Below are 10956 nucleotides of genomic sequence, written 5' to 3' on the forward strand. Positions count from 1 at the left end.
AACGAGGCAATGTCTGTCCAAGCAAATTTTCACATGTTTGAAGTTGTATATAGTCCTATTATCCACTAATTATTGTGGACTGAAACCGATCTTTATCTCTAAATATAAAAGGTCGTTGGTTTTATAATACCATTGAATTGAAAGACTTCATTCTCTATTCGCCCACCTTTTTGAAATTAATAAAGAATACCCTTTTTCTGATGTGACCTTTAGAGCATTTTACTGTCTGTAAAAATTTTGCACAAAAGCAGCTGTTAGTACCAGAAATGGAATATTTGACTACTAATGTTACTTGATTTCTCGTTGGTGTACCTTTTTTGTGTGTCTAGAATGAACTACTACTTCCAGTCTTGAGGCGATATTCTCCAACTGCTATGGGTATTCGTACGAGAAGACATATAGCTCCTTGATGGTAGTCTGAGATAAGGTTCTAGGTAATCGGATGCGTAGAGTTTTAAATACTATTTCAGTTTTCAAATTTCCATTGGGTTGTAGCCTCATTAGCGAGGTTGATCCGTATCGACATTTGCTGATGCTATTTTCGTAGCAGTTGTGTTCCCTATAAAAAATCTGAAAGCTACAAATCGTAGAAGGTCCTAAATTTTGTGTCTTGTTGATAGCATTTCTCACCCAGTGAACTGTTAACTTTTTCTTTCTCAATTGAAATATAAACTTGCCGGTGTGCACATCCATTATATAACAAGTTCCCTCAAGTTGTATTCTAAATCATTGGACATAACTGTCGCACAACTACAACAGAATAACTGAATCGTAAAGTTCAATATTTTGCTTATACTTGTTAACGTTTGAAAGTTTGCTCTATAGTAGGACATGACGTAATTCTTGTCCAGATGAGTGAGCTGTTTTGTTTATACAATCGCGAATTGTATTCGTCTTCTGTGTTGCGGTTTGTCTTCTTTCGGTTTGAACACTCATTGTTATTGAACAAAAATGCAATTTGCAAATTAAATACTTGTCTCAAATTGCATTGACCCTCAAATCCGTAACCATGAATATGATGAAACAAAAGTTTAAAATTCATACAGATTTATTATAAACTAAGAAAATATACAAATAAAGGCAACAGTAGTATACCGCTGTTAAAAACTCATAAATCCATGGACAAAAAACAAAACGTGTGATTACTCAATGCATTAGTTATATATGTATATATATATTATATTAAATCATGAAACGTATGGGGAATTTTAATACACTTTCTATTCTTTTCTTGTTTGGAAATGAGTTGATATCACAAAAAGATATACAACGATTTGATCGTTTAACTTTCATCAATAAGTTTATTAAACTAATTAGAAATATCTGAAGTCTTGATCTTAATATGTTAGACATCATAATTCATACTAACCGTGCATGCACAACCGTTTTGAAAATAAACATCGTCACAGAAAAGTAATACTCTCTCAGTATAGACTAACATATTATGCATGATAATTGCATATAGTAAGTCGAAAAGTAACTTAAAATATTTTGCTTTTAAAAAAGCAAAACTGTTAATCAGCAAACGTAATTTTCCCTCCTCCTTTTTCTTCCGGGCTGGGGACCGGCAGCAAGTCATGCACTACTGGCGGAGTTAAACGGTGGTACATGGTATTTTCCATATACTATACTGTCAACTGCAACAACAAGGAAAATAAAATAAAAGGTGCAAAATAATAATAATTATGTCATTAATGAATAAAAAAACATATTTATCAACTTGGTTTTTGGAGGTTTAGCTTGTAAAAAAATAAATAAAATTAAACCAAAATTTTCTTCCAAAGTCAGTTATATGCGATATGACAGTTGTGATTTATGTTCCAAAAGATTAGTAGTGCTTGATTTTTTCATTAAATGGCCTTCTACATGTTTAATTTGCCTTTAAATTCGATATATTTCTTATACTTGTTAACGATAACTTTTATCAATTACTGACATAGTTAGATGAAACACAATATTTGCTGTTTTTCTTTGTTTTCGTCACACTCCATCTGATTCGTTAACTGATAGAAGTAATCACAGAAAGCATTATCAAATCATTACCTTTTTTAGGTTTATCAATTGACCATCGTTTCGTAAGACATAACAAGTTGATTCCTTTGGGCATTAATTTTTTTTTATAATGTGTACATTTTTCATTCGGACTCTTTCATCTACTATTGAGGTACCAGCGATATTTAATTTTCATCTTATGCATTTACAACTCATAGAATTTCACAAGCTAATAGGAAACGGACACGCTTACCTATGTTTCTGTATGAAATCTACTTTCTTGACAAAGCAAAATTTTGAATCGTATCTTATACCTTTAAAATGAAAAATGGCTTGGTTATACTCTTTTTCGAAAAAGGCAGCCTCGTTTTACGTACGACAAAAGCTTTTCTCAAATTCCTGTGGAACTTGGTATACAGTTACGATTTCATTAGTTACCAAATGAGAAATAAAAAAGAGGAATCAACATCCACATGATCCACAAGCCAATTCACGACCAAATTAAGACCAACATCAGTCGACAACAACATACAAGCTTTTTGGAACATTTACTTGTAAACAGTCATACGTATGTCATTATTCTACAGAAAAAATATTTACCTATCTCATACAATTGTGGCAAACACTTCTTACTACCAATCCACCAACAAGAAAATAAGAGGAGTGCAAATGTTACCGATGCTACAACTAATATCAGTATTACTATTGCAAATGTTTCATTATTGTGGCAAATATCAACAGGAGCTGCAACAAAAAAACTAAATATTACTACTAATACAAATCTTTTCAACAGCACACTTCTACATCATATCCAAATCTACTATCTTAATGTTGCATTTTGTTGGTTGTGTCCTAATGTATCTGTTTTTCAAACTTATACAAGTAGTTTTATTCTCAATCTTAATTTCCTCTGTTAGTTTCAATTAGAAAAAAACTTTTTAACCTCAAATAAATCGACACAAGTACAGAATTTGCATAATAATTCTAAATTGAAATGTATTTTTTGGAGTTTGAACATGTACATTTATTCATCAGTCATCATCAATGTAGGATTTTTCATTCTTGAAAAAAGATCTCGAAGTGCAGGACTAATTACTTTGTTGAATTAAAATTCTAATTTTATTTGCCTTTTAAAAACATTAGAACATTATATTGTAATTTGCTTATTGTATAAACATGTATCACCACAATGGAACATAGTTTGTCACAATTCATGAGCCTTTTCACATTCTAGAATGGATCGGAACGTCGTTGTTCTGTATGCGATTTAAGCATATTATGTAGTAATGTTTAGTTATAAAGCTTAACATTTAAACTGATTTGCTTTACGTATGCATCATATCATGAAATTTTAGATGTGTGCATTCATTTCAGTTGTGATATATATGATGCAGTTTCAGCACGAATTTATGATTCCTATGTGCCTATCCTAAGCCAGAAGCCTGTAGTTCCGTGGATGTCGTATTCTCATATTTCTCATATAAATTTTTGAACATATTTTATTATTTCATTTTTATGTCAAATATATAGTGTTGTTTCACATTTCTCATTGTTACAGGCTACACGGTAATCATCTCCCATTGGACTTGGTTGGACAGTTATATTATTCGCAGTCATACAGCATCTCCTTATTTTTATTTTGTAACATATGTATATATGTTCTGCTTACGTTTTTCATATCTGCATGCTCTCTGTTTGTAATGTTATGTAAATTAGATAAAAAGCTCTCAAGAGTTTATGTTTGTACTAGTATATGTTAGCTAAATAAAAATACACTTTTGTATTCGCATACAAATTTAACTTACGTCCACTAAGGTTTGGTACAATTGTATGCCATATTCTATGCTTTGTTCCAATAACACATGTTATGTTAACTGTTATATTATGATGGTATTGGTCAAACTCGTAGTCCAGAGAATACTCAAAGTGAAGAAAAGTTCCTTCTTTGGAAACGTTACTTCTTGCAGTATAGTTCAAAAGCTGGTTCTGTAGTTCAAAAACAAAATATGTCCTGAATTGCCTTTTTATAATTAAATGATTATTTTGAAATGATAAAATACCATCATGTATTCTGTATACTAAACTATCAATACCAATAAACATTGAAAGATTATTTTGTATGACTCCAAGTACTAGTTTAACTCTCATATGAAGATATGAATAAAAGGAAATGAGAGGTAAATGTAATTGTGTTTCAAACCAACTACTGTGGTCTCATTATTATGGGATATATACCATTTTTTGTGGTGTGTATTGGTACAAGTGAACCACGAATTTAAATTTTCAACGAATCACAAATTTGCTTTTAGGTTCTACACAGACTTTGAAAAAACACAAAATCAAATATCCACGGAAATGCAGGATTTCCTCAATTCACCAAACAAATGGACCAACAGTATATAACAATTTGACCAACATAAGAGCACATTCAGCCTAAAAAAAGAATCGGGTGTTACATAATTTATGCAGACATAATTCGATAAGAGAATATTCAAGTTGTGAATTATTCAAACAGAAGCTATACAAAATTTGCCATCAATAATATCTTTTCATGAAAATATTGAAAAAAAAAACCGGAGAGTATGTTGTTTCTATTTTCAATTGATTTAACTACTTTATAATTCATGAACTATTTGCGTAAAAACTATGTGACAGCTATACTCATAGACCTTTCAACGCGTAATTTGTACTTACATTGATGTATGAATGACAAAATGGATCTGGCCATACATTAGTGATTGATATATTCAGTGTCAGAGCAGTATTGTTCAAACATATGTGCCTTTTTATTGATTTTTCATTAGGAACAACTATTAAAAAAATAAATATAAACATTTAATAATGCATTACACATAAACAAATCAATACAGTTAGTCAAGAGGTGGATGGATAATACTGTTTATGAAGTCGTCTTATATCAACATTTATGTTACAATAATTAGAATAAAGAGTTTGTTTTGTTTATTGATTTTTGTGGGATATAATTGAAACCACGGGAATTTTTGAATGACCAATTATCATTCAATCGTGATTGGTAAACGGATATTACCGAACAATATATATTCATCTAACATCATGAACATGCTAGTTTGAATAGGAATTTAGTACTTAACTTATAAAAACACAACCACATGTGATATCCTGTTTAGTCATGGGTTAATTTTGCCTTAAATTTACTAGGTTCTAAATTTACTTACGTTCAAATTTATATTTATCGAGTGTCAATTTCCTACTATACTTTTGAAGACCATAAAAGCAAGTGTACACTACATTAACATCTTTCTCATTAAAATTTGTTATATTCAAGTAATATAGTTTTTGGTTGTTGTCATAATAAACTGTATATTTATCTTTGTAGAAAGATGCTGCGTTGTAAGTGATAATTTCATCTAGATATCCTCCAGTCCATTTTGGTGTACCGGTTCTATTAGATCCAAGATGACAAATCAGACATGCGTTCTCGTAAAACTGTACTGGTTCGACTGGATTCCAAAAAACTGTGAAATAAATTATGTTGCAAGTTCAACTTTTCTAAAAAGGTGGCGTTGCAGCATCATGATTTAAATGTAGCAATTATTTTTGATGGGTCTTGAATATCCATACTTATTTATTTAAGTATAATAGTTAAAGGGTTCCCCCCTTTTCGTTCACTCTTCCATTGACCCCTATACGGAAACTGGAAAATTAAATTTCAAGGAAAAAAACCCTATATTTACTTCTTTTACCCCTCTGGTTACCGCCCCTTACCAACTCTATTTAACGACTGCTTCTACTCATTTCCTTATATCCATTCCCCTGTCCACTTTCCAGCTTTGTACTATGATGCAAAGCTACATTGAAGACGACCAATTAAAATCGATACGTATAAAGTAAAAACTTTACCACTTTTTAAACTTAGAAAAAATAATGTCATTTTTAAAGGAGAATGCACACTTTGCGGATTATTGGTTCATAAAATAGTCAAAGATCATACAGGTTCATTTAGAACAAGACTTCAAGACATAGAAGATGATTTCAGATTCCCAATTGTTTTTTTTCTTTCAAAAGTTATGTAGCAACATCCAAGCAGTGCCTAAATATGGAGTATGCATATTCCATGCAGTTGATACAATTTTCAAATGCTTTCATTTCCTATCATGATTTTCTAGAGATTCAAAAGAAATATTCATAATCGAAAATTTTACAGATACCATTACAAGCTGGTTGACTCAACAAATGACAACAAATCGCTCCAAAAGGCACTGATAACTTAAAGGCAAAAAAATAGTTAGTGCATCTTATTTCATATTTTCTAAAAATAATAACACTGAAATGAAGAAAATTAAAGATCACGTTTAACGTGGTATAGTGAAAGAAAAACCATTTATATTCAAATATCGAGAAGAAAATAACATTTGTTTAGACGGCGTGAATGTGTCGAAAAAAGTGTCAGTTTGAACTATTTTACATTGTCTTATCGGGGCCTTTTATAGCTGACTATTCGGTATGGGCTTTGCTCATTGTTGAATGCTGGTCGGTGAACTATAGTTATTAATGTTTGTGTCATTTTGGTCTTTTGTGGATTGTTGTCTTATAAGCATTCATACCACATCTTCTATTTTTATATTAACCACTGTAATAGAGATGAAAATAACTATGTAATGTCATGATTTAATACAAAAAGTTTGTTGAGTGAAAAAGTAAAACTAATTGACACAGAAATATTAACAATAACATACTATTACGAGTCATTACCAAAGATTCCATTCTAAACCATTTAAGCTTCATGTTAATTATTTCTAAAAAATAAGATTTTTGCAGAGCAGGATCTCGAAATTTCTAAATTAAGGCTAAAACTGAATAGAAACATATTGTTGGCGTTTGATCACAAAAGTAATATGTGGCAATGAACCTGATCAGCTTATTCACTTTGATGGAATACTTCAAGGGTTATACTGTTCTATATCTAGTAATCTTAAAATACAAGCATGCGAATTATTTCAGTATTAAGTATAAGATCTATTATGAGACATAATGAACTGTACAAAGTTCGACATGATAGTATCATATCTTTTATAAGGATCAGTAATGTATAACAAATAAAACAAAGATTGTATCGATTGTAATTTACTTTTACAACGCAACGATTGATTGATTTATCATATGAAATAATTAACAATTAATTGGCCCCAAAACAGATCTTTTATCGACATGCGAATGCATTTTCTTTTTTATTTTATTTTGTTTGAATTTCTGTATGCTGATTAATGACAGAAAATGTAAGACATGAGAAATCTTCTTTCTGTTATATATTTTAAAACTTACCTGCAGAAGAATGGTTTATATAAATAATCAAAATTATCAGCAACATACATATCACACTCTTCATTAATGTATGTGGTAACCTGTGGACAAAAAAGAATAACTAGTTATAGTCTGATGATTGTTACTTCAATCAATTCAAGTATGACGTACTTCTTTCCATTTATAAACAACACCGTAATGAATTTCTCGATAAATATATCCTTAGCGCAGACTCAGAAAATTAAATGTATAAATTATAATAGCTCCAACGTAAATCCACATGTATTGTTACCAGTTTGAAAACGCTATGTCTATTTTGTTGTATTAGCAATTGTAATTGAAGTATACCTCTATTCTAACTCAGATGCACAACAAAACGAATTAATTAATTACAGCTCAAAGTACCGCATATAAATCAAATAAAATTCCTCGAAAGTCCAGTAATGATTTTGTTGAATTTAAGACGTTATACAAATGAAAACGCTATAGCTGAATGTATCTTCTTTACGTGACCTATCAACATTCGGATAATTTTGCATTAATATTTAATTTTGAGGTAGGATATTTTTTTGTTTTCTATGTTTATATATTGCATTATTTGCACATTTATTGATTACAAAAAGTCAATTTTGAGGCTTCTTAATTACCAAATGTCAACTGTAGATTTGACGATAGCTTTCACGGGAAAAAATCATTAGACAAAGCAAATTTTTAAGTTTAGAATTTAAAGATTAAAACACCATTTAAAGCGGTTATTTAAGAAATAATTCATGCAAGCTATAGATTTATTTAAAAAATTGTAGCTTTACCTAACAGAGTTTAAAAAAAAGAACTGCCACATATACGACATACCCTCCCCCTTTCGCTTCAGCTTTTAATTAACGTATTTGTATAATAGAATCGAAATATTTCATTATGTTCATGGAAGCCTTAGATTTGTTACTAATAACAAATGATCTGGGTTTTCAATAATTGGGAGAAATTGACGCATAACCTTGATCGTTGCATTTGTATACATAGTTGCGTTTTGTAAAGGTATATTGTCCTTTCCCACGAGAAAATCAGCTAGATGGAATGGTATTTATTTTAACGGTAATCTGTTACGATTAAAGGATATTCATATTCTTTTTGCTAGAAATTCAGATTTTTTACTAAGCATACCTTTTGGCAGCATATTTGGCTCACAAAGACACCTTTAAGAAAAACCCTTAATATGTATTTCCTATGTAATCTTCGTGGTTTTGTGAAAAGATAATTTGTTTTGTGTGTGTTGAGGCCATATAGTTGATAGTAAAAAAACCCGCATGGGAGTTAAAAACGAGAAGTGTGAAAAAATGGCCATTATTAAGGCCAACAAAATGACTAGTAATTTTCATTAAGAAAACAAATCAGGTAGTATAATATAATTTGTCACCAAATGATATGTTGTTGATGGGTGCGAGTCATTGTGACACTGATAAGGAAGTGGACAGAATTATAGGAACTATGTTATGAGAGAACTAGAAATGAGAATATGATGGATGAAAGCTTGAGGCAATGGTGGTTATAATTGTGAGAAAAGTATTGTTAAACAGATAATTCATGTTGATAAAAAAAAAACAGGGGTGCAGAGGAACTGAATATGGAATGAAGTAGGAGTTTTGGGAGGGAACTGGGAATCAATTCCCCTGTCCACCAAATAACTGAAAGCCATTAAAGAAATAAGGAAGCGAGACTCGACCATTTTTTTTGTCGACAGGTATGTAAAAGGATAAATTATGCAGGGGATGCAAACCACAGATTGGTCTAATTTGACCACTGATCAATAAGAAGACGATGGATGCTGAACGTAATAGCACTTTTTAAATTTTGAAAAATGAAAACAATAATTTTATATAATTTATTTCATAGTACATTTTTTATTATGTAGACCAAAAGTATAGAAATGTAGCATTGAATGACTCTTACTAATAATTAAGAATGCATCCGGCAAAGCACAACTTCCACTGGTCGGATTGAACGTCAGTCTACAGACATCTCGATCATTCAATGATCTCAACAACCATATATAGATTTAGCCTAGGCAGTCTGTGTAGCACCATTGGGTGCTTTCAATCAACAATATTTTTTCAAACAACTTATATAAAACTATTAAGTCTTTCAACAAAGGTTATACATGATAAGCATCGATGCAAAAAATTAACTTTACAACATAATTAATTATCTTTAACAATGAATTCAAGCAATTTCTATTCAATTTAACAAATATGTACTGAAAAGTGACATGTTAATCGTTAAATATAGAAACACACAATTTCTATTTTTAAACAAAGGAAATAACAATTACATGACAATCCTGTCTTCCAACTGTATTTAAGGTTCATGTGGATCCTATGGCTAAAATGGCCGTATTTTCACCTATTTACTCTGAGTACAGAAAAACCTGCGCATCAGTGACACATTTCAGGCATAGCATGCCCAAGATAAATGAATTTTAAGTATGTTTTATGTTTTAGAAAAATAAAAACTTACCAGGATTTTGCCGTGCACTTTTTTTTATTCCTCCAGAAGGTGCCAAAATAAACTTACTTGGAAAACAGGTTTGAGAACTTCCCCACAGGTAAAAATTAAAGTGAGCATTTTTAATTGCCATGGACATTAGATGGACAATAGATACCTGACAATAATTGGTTATTTAAACTGTGTACCTGAGTGGACAATATCAATGTTAACTCAACTGTTTGTTAATTTTATCATAAAATTGTACGGCAAAATCCAGTTAAGTTAAGAATTTTCTAAATCATACAATGCATTTGAATTCTATTTATCTAGGGCATGCTATGCCTTAAAACTTTTCCAGATTCACAGGTTTGCCTGTACTCAGAGAAAAAATTGAGGTGAAAATACGGCCATTGTAGCCATAGGGTCCACATGAACCTTAAAAACATTTTTATAAACAAATACAAATTAGAAAGAATGACAAAAAAAACCACACACACACACTGAAGATAACATATGAATTAGTTACAACAACTTTATTGTTGATAAACAACTGCCAACCTGTACCAGAAACAAACAATGGTTTGGATAAGGATTTTCTTACCCCAGGAGTAGATAACCTTAGCCGTATTTGGCACAACTTTTTGGAACTTTGGATCCTCAATGCTCTTCAACTTTGTATTTATTCGGCTTTTTAACTATTTTGATCTGAGCGTCACTGATGAGTCTTATGTAGACGAAACGCGCGTCTGGCGTATAAAATTATAATCCTGGTACTTTTGATAACTATTGGAACAAACTATACACTACGATCGACAACTCGACATAGAATGTTACTCACATTTGTTGATAATGTAAACAAAAATAAAAAAACCAAACAAAAAAAATGGTAATATGTAGCAATTAATAACAATCAGAAAGATGGAGTTAAGATCATCAGGAAATTGATCTGGTTTGCCGCCTAGAGATGCTGATAAGTAATATTTTACAAAATCATGTTTTCCGAGGAAGTGAAGAATTGTCCTTGTCAAAATTCAGTAATCTTGCATTACTACATGTAACATATATTGGTACCACGATAATACATTGATAATACTGCCATGTTAAAATTACCTTATTGTCAAAGAATGCAGCAATATTTCTATCGTCGACGGCCAAAGCAAAAATCGTGATGATAACGTATGCAATTCCGGAAATTGACCG

General features: G+C 30.9%; 1 protein-coding gene across 3 annotated transcripts; it reads right to left on the reverse strand.

Moving 5' to 3' along the window:
* Positions 1 to 213: 213 nt before the first annotated feature.
* Positions 214 to 7430, reverse strand: LOC134684212 (uncharacterized). Of its 3 annotated transcripts, XR_010101203.1 has the most exons (7): positions 7297 to 7430; positions 5190 to 5489; positions 4687 to 4802; positions 3798 to 3978; positions 2593 to 2736; positions 1370 to 1637; positions 214 to 750 (listed from the first exon to the last, which is right to left on the reverse strand). XR_010101203.1 is itself a non-coding variant. In XM_063543483.1 (6 exons), the coding sequence occupies exons 1-6, from the start codon at positions 7358 to 7360 to the stop codon at positions 1576 to 1578; spliced, it is 867 nt and encodes a 288-aa protein (XP_063399553.1). In that variant the 5' UTR covers positions 7361 to 7430; the 3' UTR covers positions 1091 to 1575. The 3 variants fall into 3 exon arrangements, 2 of the variants coding, with proteins under 2 accessions (XP_063399553.1, XP_063399555.1); XM_063543483.1 differs by lacking the exon at positions 214 to 750 and having other exon boundaries at positions 1091 to 1637; XM_063543485.1 differs by lacking the exons at positions 214 to 750; positions 5190 to 5489 and having other exon boundaries at positions 1091 to 1637.
* Between the last annotated feature and the right edge of the window lie 3526 nt (positions 7431 to 10956).

This window comes from Mytilus trossulus, chromosome 9, assembly GCF_036588685.1.
Source record: "Mytilus trossulus isolate FHL-02 chromosome 9, PNRI_Mtr1.1.1.hap1, whole genome shotgun sequence".
Classification (NCBI taxonomy): domain Eukaryota; kingdom Metazoa; phylum Mollusca; class Bivalvia; order Mytilida; family Mytilidae; genus Mytilus; species Mytilus trossulus.